At 43.8% G+C, this 13,442-nt stretch overlaps 1 protein-coding gene across 1 annotated transcript in view; it reads right to left on the reverse strand.

Moving 5' to 3' along the window:
• Nucleotides 1-402: 402 nt before the first annotated feature.
• Nucleotides 403-13,442, reverse strand: part of LOC129783142 (nuclear cap-binding protein subunit 1-like) — a 63,928-nt gene continuing 50,888 nt past the window's right edge. The window contains exons 21-23 of the mRNA XM_055792943.1: nt 1,913-2,056; nt 1,421-1,534; nt 403-560 (exon numbers count right to left, since the gene is read on the reverse strand). Of these exons, the coding sequence (XP_055648918.1) occupies nt 447-560; nt 1,421-1,534; nt 1,913-2,056 (372 nt within the window). The 3' untranslated portion in view covers nt 403-446. The remainder of the gene's footprint in view (nt 561-1,420; nt 1,535-1,912; nt 2,057-13,442) is intronic.

Consider the following 13,442-nt stretch of genomic DNA (forward strand, 5'->3'; position numbering starts at 1 on the left):
GTAATTTTTCTTGTATCATACCACCAAGATCTTATCAAACTGCTCACTGAAGAGGTGTGTTTCTGCCACATCCAGAAATTCTGTTTCACATTTCTGCAATTTATTTACTTTAACAGTTATAGGTAACCAATTCTGTAATTTTTTTACCTGTTTGTTATTGTCATATAAATGACAGAGGGAAGAAGCAAAAATACTATCATAAAGTTAAGTTTCAAACCAAATTAAAGGACAATTTAAAAGAGTACATACATTATTCCACATCAATCCTCTATCAGTCATAGCTAATAAGACTTATGATGCTAAACCAGTTACTAATAGAGTACTGTATTGCTTTATATAGGAACACAAAAGCTGTTCTGAATTAAAGAGTTTCCTCTTTCCTCATGGTGAGCTTCTCTCATTAAAGAAAAATGGTTTTAAATATTGCAGATAACACATGAAAATCCTCAGGCTTGCAGAGCACAAAATTGCTGAAATACAGCCAGTATGTGATGGTCCAGTTCAGCTGTAAACAGGAGGTTCTCCAGGGTCACCATGTACTGCTGAATTATCTGGTGATGCTGCAGATAAAAAGATAAACCTTTGTTGTTTTCATTCCTCTTCAAACACAAGAACAGGCAGAAGAGTCAAGACATATTGTATCACAGATCAAATGTTTTCACAGAACTAACAAGCACATCTAATTTCCACAACACATTAATCACCGTTGACTGCAAGAATGGAGCGTATGTTGAAATCCTGTTTTGAGAAGTACTGGGTTCCCTGTAGCTACTCAGTTCTAATCCTGATTCTGAACAGTGTGTAAAGGCAACTGTACAGATATGCTAGGATGTTTGCTTTAGCATTAAGTCATTTTTATGATAAGGGTAGAGACTAACTCATAGGGGGAATTATGCCATTAATCCCATGCAACTTCCCATCCTCTAACACAATTTATGTTCACGTAAACACAAATAATTTTCTACTACTCTGGCTGTTGCCAAGAGTTCCAAATTATATTTTTAAATAGGCATTCATTATAATCAGATACATAAATTTAAAACATTTTCATCCACTTGTTAGGCACTTATTTTGGTATACTTGTTCTCTCAAGACTCTACCCTTACTATAATATGCGGTAAGAAAAACTAATCTACATTTACAACCACATCTCAATATTGTTTTGCACTATATTCACAGTGCAAGAAACAAATCAAGGAGCTCACCATTCAGTCATTTAGCAAGTCTGTAGCAAAGATGGGGTCAAAACCAGAGACAGACACAGTCAAAACTCACACTAGTTCCCAAAAAAGACTGGTGATGCCAGCTATGTCTGTTCTAACGGAGCTGGTAAAAATAAGTAACCAAGCTCAGCTCTCAAATCATGTAAGCTTTTCTTTCCAGCAGCTGCCCAAAGCCTTCCAAACCAAGTGAAACTTACCTGTAGGAAGATTTGCTGCAACCTCTCTATACAGCTTTTGTACCAAGGCGTAAATACATCAATCCCACCAGTTTCACAGCGCACTAAGTGTTCAGTTAACAACATAATGAAATGCTGTAGAACACAAATAGAATGTTGGTTCAGCAAATCTTTTCAGATGAAAATAGGTTACTAGACTCAGATAAGATAATCCATGGGACATTTGACAGACAGAAGCTTTGAATGGCAATATCAGAATTAATACTTCATTTAGGAGACACTAAGTAGAGTAACTACTTACATTCAAAATACCTTTTTTTTGTTTAGGAAATTGCATGCTATCAAAAGAACTTGTTTTCTCAAGTTCTTGATGCTGAAACAATTCTTGTTTAGGGGAGTTAGGCAGTTCTTTGATTCTGGATAAGAATAAGCCCATCTACTCCTTCCCATGTACTCACCCCAAGAAAATTATTAAAATACAAATGATGCTGCAAAGACATCACCCATCATTACCTGGAATATAACAAGGAAAAGATTCTTCTGTTCACTCTGTGCTGATTCTACTCTCTCCTGCAAGCGTTCTATTTGCTCTTCTAGAGGTCCATCTTCCCTATCACTACTTTGGTCATTGTTGTCATCATGTTCATCACTTTCTCGCTGTTAAGTAAAAACAAAACACAACTAACTGAAGATGTGACTACTTGTGGATTCTGCTAGTATCCACTGGAGTGATAAACAGGCCTCTTGAATAACTAAACACAGTCTGCAGCACAACTGAAGCTGCTCTGTAGCCTTTCAAGTGCTATATGTTGAGGGTTGCTTACTTTATAAATACAATTCAAGAAGGAAATTGGGAAGGAAGGAGAATGAGAAGCTTAAGCTGAATCAACTTGAGACAATGCCAGGATGGAAAAGGCCTGAAAACAAACAAACAAAAAAAACCAAACAGAAGAACCATGGCAGGTTGTACTGGGTCTGGCTCAGGTGGAGTTAATTTTCTTCATAGCAGCCTATATGGTACTGTGTTTTAGATTTGTGACTAAAACAATGTTAAAAACTGTATTTGGTTTATATGGCAAGGTTTTGGCAGTGGGGGAGTTGCAGGGGTGGTCTCTGTAAGAAGAGACTGGAGCTGCCCTGTGACGGACACAGCTGGTTCCAGCCAGCTCCAAAACAGACCCACCACTGGACAGTGCTGAGCCCATCAGAGAAGCTGGTGGCACCTCTGTGAAACATATTTAAGAAAGGGCAAAATACTACATAGCAGAGAGAACTGAGGGGAAAAAAAACTATGAGAAACAACTCTGCAGACACCAAGGTCAGAGAAGGAGAGGGTGCATTCCAGGCACTGGAGCAGAGATTCCCCTGCAGCTTGTGGAGAGATCATGGTGGAGGAGGTGGATACTCCCTGAAGGACTGCAGCCTATGGAGAGGACCCATGCTGGAGTAGAGGAAAAGTGTGAGGAGGAAGGTGCAGCAGAGAGGAACTTATGAACTAACCACAACCTCTCATTCCCCATCCCTCCTGTGATGCTGCAGGGGAGAAGGCGTAGAAGAGTTGGGACAGAGTGAAGTTGAGCCTTCACTGATAAATGTTGGGGAGAAGGTGTTGCGGTAATTTTGTCTTTGTTTCTCACTATCCCAAATCTATTTTAATTGGCAATAAACTTAATTTTCCCCAAGTCAAGTCTGTTCTGCCCATAATGGTAATTGGTAAGTGATCTCCCTGTCTTTACTTTGACCCATGAAATTTTCCATCTCTTTTATCCTCCTGTCCTGTTGAGGAGGGGGAGTAAGAGTGGGTGGGTGGGCATCTGGCTGCCACCCAAGGTCAACCCACTACAATACACTGTTTTAGCTATTGCCGAACAGTGCTTGCACAGCATCAAGGCCTTTTCTATTTCCCACTTTACCCCTCCAGTGACTAGGCTGGGGGTGGGCAAGAGGCTGGGAGGGGACACAGCTGAGACAGCTAACCCAAACTGACCAAAGGGATATTCCATGCCATAGAACGTCATGCTCAGCAATAAAAAAACGGAGGTTTGGTCCTCCAAGGTAGCCATTGCTTGGAGAGTGCCTAGGCATTGGTCTGCTGGTGGGAGGTGGTGGGTGACTGCCTTTGTATCACTTGTTTTTTCCCTCTTTCCTTCACTTATTAAATTGTCTTTATCTCAACACAGTTTTTCTTGCTTTTGCTCTTCCTATTCTCTCCCTCATCTCACTACAGGGGAAAGTGAGTGAGCAGCTCTGTGGTGCTTGGCTGCTAGCTGGGGTCAACCCACCACACAGGTTTAAAGACTTGCAAGATCATTTTCTAGTGGAGCCACAGAAAGACAGTAGGCTGACTATTATCAACAATTAGCAGCTCAGTAACATATCTGTGACAGACCTTTTAAAAAACTTGTCTAAACACTTTTCCAGGACTCAGATTTCATTCAAGAACTTTACTGATGTCACAGGACTGCCAAAACCAAATATCTTTTGTGCCAGAACTCAAATGGATCTGGTGGGTTAGCACAGATGGAGGAAAGGGACTGGAGCTCAAGGTGTTCAAGTGGGAAGATTACATATGAAACCGAAGTGAATGCTCTCCAATTAAAAAGGGCCAGAAAGGCACCCAACTTCATAACAATAAAAATACCATGCTAGTTCCCCTTTTTTAAAAAAAGAGTACATTATATCAGATCTGCTATCTAGTAATTGGATAAGGAAAAGTCCTACACAAGGAAAGTCCTATAAAAGGCTCCAAGGTGCATGGAGCCTCTGTTGCAGCTGTCCCTTGATTAGAGAGGGTAAAGCACCCTTTTAGCTGGTGCTTGGGAGAGGCCAATATGAGCCAGGCCTAGAAGCAAGCTCACAGACAGCCAACAGGTGCAGCAGTTTGTGCAGAAGGGTGCTTCAGCTGAATTTGTACCAGCATAACAGTCTCAGGTATGGTGGTAACATGCCACAGGGCAGATTCCCCAGCAGTTATTGGAGCAGCTGCCCTTACCAAGGCAGAGGCTTCAACACAGACAAAGCTTTGGATGGTAAAAGCACCTCTCCAAGTCCCAAGCTGCAGGGAGTGCCTGGGTCCTCTCTCTGATAACAGGAGAGAAGGTCCTCTGTTCTGCAGGAGGTGTACAGTCTTGGAGGGGCTGTGTTGCCCACTGGAAGAGTTATGGCAAGAAGTAAGCAGACTGTGATCCTCAAACATTATTCCTTAAACCAATTAATCTCAGACTGGCTGATGATTTGTGGCTTGTGCCAATCCTTTGTATCCATTATGTTAACAAGGGCCATGTTAACCATCTCCCACTATGTTGTCTGGATGTGTAAAAGCCTTACTGAAATGAATTAAAACAGACCTTCAAAATTCTCTTCTTCCAAGCAATGATTTAGATCGGGAAGAGGGAAGCTCAGGGCAGGTGAGAAAATTTTGTGTCAGTGCTGGTAAACCTCTGTGGTGCACATCTCAAAAAAAATAAATAAATTACTTCCTCTGCTATGCTCCTAAGCATGGTGCTAAACCTAACCATAACTAGTGTCTGATGTTACTCTGGATTTCCTATTTGTTTTCAGTCAGAATCATACCAGGGAGACATTTACCCTCTGGTTACTGGAGCCCAGCCAGCACCAACAGCACAGGAGCAGTTGAATAGAATTAGCGAAAGCTGGCATATGGAGAGCAGCCCAAATATTTTTCAGTTGTCCAGTGTTTGTGTAAGGTGCTGTTAGTTCTTGGGTCTATTAACTTCCAGAGAAACAAACAAGGAGGAAAGCAAGATGCATAAAAATTATAGATATAAACCAAAAGGATTTAATGCCTAAAATATTTCCCACAGTGAATAAACTCCAGAAATCTTTCCAGTCAAGTGCTTTAATATTTTCTCCTCCAGATTTTTTAATGCATTGTTTAATGCTGTTTTTTGAATGTCCTCTGTGAGTGCTAAACAGCTGCCTACTTCCCTTTGTAGGGCCTGTCCTGCTATGCTTGAGACCAGATGCTTCACCTAAGGGCAACAAAAGACAGTTGTCATGCCACCAAGGTTGGCTCCAGCAAGGCCTACTGATAGGCAAGGAGCCCTGTGATGTGCTTAGATAATGGAAAACATCCACTAGACTGTGGCAAGCCTCTGCAACCACATGAAGATGTAAGCACAAGCTGGTGGCCCTCCTCAAAAACTCCAGGGACAATCAGTCCCAGAAAGACCAATAAGATTCATGCAAGTGAGAAAGGTTGCTCAAGCTAATGCTGTGAAATGGCAGAGGGCACCAGCCCTCTAATCACAGAGTAGAAGGCTTAGACTCCAGTAGCCCAACATGGATGCGTGCATGCCAGGGACAGAAAGGGTTTTGCTGCAGCCTTATCCCAACAGAGAATCTGACAAGGAATATGGAGAGCTCCGGGGTCTCATTTCCTAGTGCCAAGGTGATGATGCCAGGAAAGTCAGGTACTAAAAAGGAGCATAACACCTTGGGCAGTAACGCATTTCATAGTGGCTCTTACTGATGATACTACTCAATGACAAGCTCAGTGTCTCTATCCTTGAAGCTGGAGAATAACACAGTGACAAGCTTCAAGATGGTGATGAAACCTCTGGCCAGCAGAGAAGCATGATCATACAGTGCTTTATCTTTGGCTTTGTCAGGTGCAAAGCATCAGAAAAAGACTCTCAGTCCACCTGAACAACCAGGTGAGATTCTGTAGCGGCTGCTTGTGCCCGAGACCTCTGTTCTGTCAGCACAGCCTGGAGCAATTGAGGATTAAGAGAGATGACTCACAGAGGACCTTTTAGTCCGTCTTCTTAAGAACAAAACAGCATTGGATGGAGGTTGTTGAAGGAGTCATGGGTGGAGCTAAATGATCATGGAATAATGTAGGTTGGAAGGGATGTCTAGTGGTCTCTGGCCCAACATGCTGCTCAGAATCACATGGTATCACAGAATCACAGAGGTTGGAATAAATCTCTTGAGATCATCTAGTCCATCACTACCACCCCCATTCAAGCAGGGTCAACCAGAACAGGTTGCTCAGGGCATTGTCCAATCCAGTTTTGAACATTTCCACTGATGGAGACTCTTGCTCAAAACAGGTCAAATCAGATCAGGCTGTTCAGAGCCTTGTCCAGTGAAATTTTCAGTATCTCCAAGAATAACTGTCCCTTACCCTCATGAACAGCTTCTTCCACTTGCTAATAATTACTGTCTACATTGAAGTAAACTATGTGATTCCATCTCATGTACATGCACCCTAGCTAAACTACTTACTGTCTAAAGCATAAACCCCGATCCACAATATTTCCCATGTTTTTATACATTTATGTTACCATTAACTTGTGTAACAATAGAGCCTTGATACATTTCCAGTAGAAATATACTCATTTCACTGATGGTCTGTGCAGAATAAAGTATGACCCAGATTTGACAACTTCATTGTAAGGGTATGTAGAAGGAGTGTGTCTGCTCCTTTAAGGGTAACTGGTCAAAGGAGCCATATGCAAGAACATACAAAGACATCTATCATCTACATTTCTATAAGGAAAGAAAGACCTGATGGAATTAAATCTGGCCAGGGATGTCAAGGAGAACAAGAAAAACTTCTGCAGGTACGTCAGTGATAAAAGGAAGACTAGGGAAAATGTGGGCCCTCTCCAGAAGGAAATGGGACACCTGGTTACCCAGGACATGGAGAAGGCTGAAGTACTCAATGACTTTTTTGCCTCTGACTTCACAGACAAGTGCTCCAACCACACCACCCAAGTCGCAGAAGGCAGAGACTGGGAGAATAAAGAACCACCCATTATAGGAGAAGATCAGGTTCAAGACCATCTAAGGAACCAACATCTTGGTGAAATGTTTATACAACTGCGTAGTATTCTTTGAGAGAGAAAACATGAATTTTGTATTATGCATATTAGAAGTCATCAGTGGACCGTTGGTTTGGGCGAAGGTAATGCTAGAGCTGATGAAGCAGTCAGCTGTCTGGCAATAACTCCTCCAACAAATAAGTTTGAAGAAGCTCCTAACAGCCATGAGATGTTTCATCAAAATGCAAAGTCTTTACATCGACAGTATCAAATACCCATAGCAGATGCAAAGGGCATTGTTTGCTCCTGTCCTCAATGTAGTCATCATGGACCTGGTTTAGGGGTGGGCACTAACCCAAAAGGTCTGAGGGCACTTCAGGTTTGGCAAATGGACGTAACACATGTACCTGACTTTGGGAAGCTTAAGTATGTGCATGTCACAATTGACACCTATTCTCACTTTATATGGGCCACTGCACAAACCGGTGAAAAGGCATTACATGTGGAGAGACACTTAATGTCTTGTTTTGCTGTCGTGGGAGTACCTGTAGAAATTAAGACAGACAATGGTCCAGCGTATAGTAGTCAACGAGTCGCTAGGTTTATGACAACTTGGGGAATTAAACACATTAAAGGGATTCCTCACTCCCCAACGGGGCAAGCAGTTGTTGAAAGGGCAAACCGTACCCTGAAGGATTATCTTCAGAGACAGAAAGTATCGCAGGATATAGACATAACTAAACGGTTGACTAAGGTGTTGTTTACCTTAAACTATCTCTCCCTTAGGGAGGGTAGAGAGGGACCACCTGTTGTTATACATCACCAAACAGCGTGAGGGAACCAAACAACTACAGTTCCTGGTTTGAATGTTTTGTATAAAAATATGGCTTCAGGCGTATGGGAAGGACCTAATCCGGTGTTATTTATCGGTAGAGGTTATTTTTGTATCTCCACAGATAAAGGACCTATATGGGTCCCTAGCAAGTTTGTGCGACCTGTATGTCAAGATCAGAAGACGGAAGAGAAGACTCAGAGCGAGCAGACGGAATAAACTGTCTATGTTGTAAGGGATGTAACCCTCGGGTATTGTGCCAGTGTATGCTATGTGGGGTAAAATGGTACTGTAAGCCAAAGTACTGTACGTTTGATTAGTAACCGGGCATGAAGCAAGAGAAAACATACGACTAGTGCAATACCATACTGATTGGAGACAGTATACATCATCAGAATCTGTGAATCTGTGAAAGCACAGATTTGTTGGGTGGAATATGTAAAAAAAAAAAAAAAAAAAAAGAGAGAGAGAAAAAAATGTGGAAATTATGGGAGTAAACATGTTTGAGTGGTGGACTTGGTTTATGGTCTTGATGAATTTTTTATCTATAGGCCAAAGTATTATTGACATCTTGCCTAGGACAAACATATGGGTGACATGGGCAAATATCACGGGAATAACAGACTTGTTTAAATCTGCAACAGGCAGACAACCCCTTTAGAACTTGTTTAATTTGTATTCCCCTGCAAGTGAATGAAACAAATTTTGATGGTTTTTGGAATGTTAAAGCAGTGAATCTGACTTCCAATCAGAATGGTACATGTCTGAGTCCAAATGGCAGCATTACATGCTAAGAATATACGAAGGTTAGCATGTTGAGGAGAGAAACAATTTAATCTTACATCACAGATTTTAAGTTTGTTATTGCTTGATGTAGATAGTGTTAGCTATGCTACATTACAAAATAGAGCTGCAATAGATTTTTTGTTATTAGCACATGGACACGGTTGTGAGGATTTTGAAGGGATGTGTTGTATGAACCTTTCCGATCATTCCATATCTATGCACAAGGAGTTGTCACAACTGCAGGGAAACATGAAGCATATTCTTGCTGATGATAATCCCTTCGATGAATGGTTGAGAGGATTGGGGATAACAGGTTGGTTAAAGTCGTTATTGATGGAAGGAATACGCATTGTTATAATCACTGTTGTAACGTTTTGAATTTTTGGCTGTTTATTTTCTTGTTTGAAGAAAGGTTTAACATCTACTGTGAAACAGACATGGGTTGTCCAAAAAGAAAAAGGGGGATATGTAGAGGAATTTTTAAAGGACCGAGGACATATGTTACCATTGTCCAGGTTGGACAACCCAGGCCTGTTAGTTGAAACTGCAGAGCAACTTTAAATTGTCCTGGGAACAAGCAGTGGGAGAAAGAAAACAAGCTGTGCACAAACAAGAAGCCAGGTGCAGAGCAAGTCCTGGGAACCGCGAAATCCACACACTCTCATCGGCACACTCTGATCAGGCGCCTGCAGCATGCTCACCGATCAGCCACACGGACGCCCGCGTGGCCAGAGACTTTTATCCAATCACCTGTGTGTAAAGTCGGGTGAGCGGTCGGTTTAAGTTATAAATATGACCTGTTTAATAAAGGGAGCACGGCATGTAGCCATATTGGTGTGATTGTCGTGACTTGGCCGACTCTCCACGGGGGACCCTCTTCGTCCTGAAGGTGCACAAGTCCGTGGGACCTGATGAGATGCATCTGCAGGTCCTGAGGGAAGTGGCACACGAAGTGGCTAAGCCACTATTCATCATGTTTGAGAAGTCATGGCAGTCCAGTGAAGTTCCCATTGACTGGAAAAGGGGAAACATAACCTCCATTTTTAAAAAGGGAAAAAAGGAAGACGTGGGAAAATACAGGCCAGTCAGTCTCACCTCGGTGCCATTATCTTAATGGAGCAGATCCTCCTGGAAACTATGCTAAGGCACAATGGAAAATTAGGAGGTGATTGGTGACAGCTAACATGGCTTCACTAAGGGCAAGTCATGCCTGACAAATTTGGTGGCCTTCTATGATGGGGTTACAGCACTGACAGATGAGGGAAGAGAGATTGATGTCATCTACCTGGACTTGTGCAAAGCATTTGACACTGTCCCACACAACATCCTTGTCTCTAAACTGGAGACACATGGATTTGATGGATGGATCACTCAGTGGATAAGGAATTAGCTTGATGGTTGCATGCAAAGAGCTGTGGTCAACAGCTCAATGTCCAAGAGGAGATCAGCGATGAGTGGCATTCCTCAGAGGTCGGTACTGGGACCAGTGCTGTTCAACATCTTTGTTGGCACCATGGATTCTGGGATTCAGCGCACCCTCAGCAAGTTTGCCAATGACACCAAGCTGAGTGGTGTGGTTGATGCACTGGAGGGAAGGGATGCTGTCCAGAGGGACACTGACAGCCGAGAGGTAGGCCTGAGTGAATCTCATGAAGTTCAACAAGGCCAAGTGCAAGGTCCTGCACGTGGATTAGGGTAATCCCCCAGTACCAATACAGGCTGGGCAGAGAATGGATTGAGAGCAGCCCCAAGGAGAAGGAATTGAGGGTGCTGGTGGACCAAAAGCTCAACATGGTCTGACAATGTGTGCTTGCAGCCCAGAAAGCCAACTGAATCCTGGGGTGCATCAAAAGAAGTGTGGCCAGTAGGTTGAAGGAGGAGATTCTTCCCCTCTGCTCTGCTCTTGTGAGACCCCACCTGGAGTACTGCATTCAGATCTGGGACCTCCAACAGAAGAAGGACATGGACCTGTTGGAACAGGTCCAGAGGAGGGCCACAAAGATGGTCAGAGTGCTGGAGCACCTCTCCTATGAAGAAAGGCTGAGACAGTTGGGGTTGTTCAGCCTGGAGAAGAGAAGGCTCCGGGCAGACCTTACAGAAACCTTTCAATACCTAAAGGGGGCTTATAAGAAGGATGGGGACAGACTTTTTACAAGGGCATGTAGTGATAGGACAAGGGGGAATGGCTTTAAACTGAAAGAGGATAGATTTAGATTAGATATTAGAAAGAAATTCTTTACTGTGAGGGCGGTGAGGCAATGGCACAGACCGCCCAGAGAAGTTGTGGATGACCCATCCCTGGAAGTGTTCAAGGCCAGGTTGGATGTGGCTTTGAGCAACCTGGGCTAGTGGAACACATCCCTGCCCATGGCATGGGGTTGGAATTAGATGATCTTTAAGGTCCCTTCCAGCCCAAACCATTCTATGATTTAAAAGTCCATGCAGTAATACTTTCAATAAGATTGTGTCTGGGTACTCTCCATGAGGGCAAGCTGCCCTTTATGTGAGAACAGCTGGAATGCATGGAGCCCTGCCTGGGGAGGGCTGATGAGCAGATTGAAAGCTTATGGGTAAGGCCTGAAGAGGAGACGGGTAAGGGTGGCATTGTAGTGGGCACCTGACCAGGAAGAACAAATGGATGAGGCCCTCTACAGACAGATAGGAGCAGCCTCATGTTAGCAGGCCCTGGTCCTCACTGGGGACTTCAACCACCACGATATCTGCTGGAGGGACAACACAGCAGGGTATGAGCAATCTAGGAGGTTCCTGGAGTGCATTGATAAAACTTCCTCACCCCAGTGATAGAGAAGCCAATGAGGAGAGGTGCTCTGCTGGACCTCCTACTGACCAACAAGGAGGGGCTCGTTGGGGATATGAAGGACAAAGGCAGCCCTGACTGTGGTGACCAAAAGATGGTGGAGTTCAGGATCCTGGGAGGAGGGTAAAAAGCAAGCTCACAACCCTGAACTTGAGGAGAGCTGACTCTGGCCTCTTCAGGGATCTGCTTGGAAGCGTCCCAAGGGATAAGGCCCTGGAGGGAAGAGGGGCCCAAGAAATGGTTAATATTGGAGGGTTACCTCCCCCAAGCTCAAGAGCAGTTCATCCCAACGAGCAGGAAGTTGGGCAAAAATGCCAAGAGGCCTGCCTGGATGAGCAAGGAGCTCCTGGCCAAACTCAAGCACAAAAAGGAAGCCTGCAGAGGGTGGAAGCAAGGATGGGTAACCTGGGAGGAATATGGAGACATTGTCCAAGCATGCAGGGCTGAGGTTAGGAAAGCTGGAATTCCCAACTGGAATTGAATCTGGCAAGGGATGTCAAAGACAACAAAAAGGGCTTCTGTAAGTACATAGCTGGCAAAAGGAAGACTGGGGAAAATACAGGCCCACTGCTGAATGAGACAGGGGACCTGATGACATAGGACATGGAAAAGGCTGAGGTACTTAATGTTGCCTTTGCCAAAACCAAGACAGCCTCAGTCTGTACTAGCAAGACCAGCCTTCAGGAATCCCAGACCCCAGAGACCAGGGGGAAAGTCTGGAGCAAGGAAGACATACCCTTGGTGGAAGAGGATCAGGTTAGGGAATACGTAAGCAAAAAGGATGTACATAAGTGCATGGGCCCTGATGGGATGCACCCATGAGCTCTGAGGGAGTAGGCAAATGTCATTGTGAGGCCACTCTCAATAACCTTTGAAAAATCATGGTGATTGGGAGAAGTGCATAAAGAGTAGAGGAAAGCAAATGCTACTTTTCTCTTCAAAAAGGGTAAGAAGGAGGACCCAGGGAACTACAGGCTGGTCAGCCTCACCCTGGGAAGGTGACGGAACAGCTAATCCTGGGAACAACTTCCAGGTGCATGAAAGACAAGACAGTCATGAGGAGTAGTCAACATGGATTCATCAAGGGGGAGTCATACTTGACCGACCTGATAACTTTCTCTGATGAAATGTCTGGCCTGGTAGATGCTCAGCAGTAGCCAAAACATTAGTGTGCTCTCAACACCCTTCTAGCTACAACTACAAAGCACAGTGCTATGAGGGCTGCTATGGGGAAAGTTACCTCTATTCCAGCCAGACCCAATACATTTACTTATAAAAGTTATCTTATGGCATAACACTGCCCATTAAAGCACTCAATATTCAAGAGCTGCAGCTAGGAGACAGTACAGAAACAAAGCCATAGGCATATCCATTGAATGATACCAGACAATCTCTTTGACTCACAGTGAAATCAATGAAAAGCTCTTCAACAGTCACAAACATTTGTTAATTGCTGATGAACATAGATTAAGGAGGTAAGCAACTACCATGGCTGCTGCTGGGAATGAGCAAGGAGAAGACCTGAAAGAGTTGGGATGAACTGACATCAGCAAACCATGAGGTCCTAGCGATTTCTCAGCTGATGCTCTGTGGATAACTGGCTAGCTGAAAAGGGTCACATAGACATAGTCCAGCTGGCTGGACAAAAATGCACATCGCTCTCAGCTTATCTGAAGTAAAGCAAAAGTTACACAATAACAGGAAGATCGCGGTGGGAAAAGAATGTTGCAGGTGGGAACAGATAACTACAGAAGAGAAACTAGGGGCGGGCTTGGTATTTAGGCAACTAACCAATAATGAGCTTAACTTTTGTAATAT

The sequence above is a fragment of the Falco peregrinus genome, chromosome W (genome assembly GCF_023634155.1).
Source record: "Falco peregrinus isolate bFalPer1 chromosome W, bFalPer1.pri, whole genome shotgun sequence".
Classification (NCBI taxonomy): Eukaryota; Metazoa; Chordata; class Aves; order Falconiformes; family Falconidae; genus Falco; species Falco peregrinus.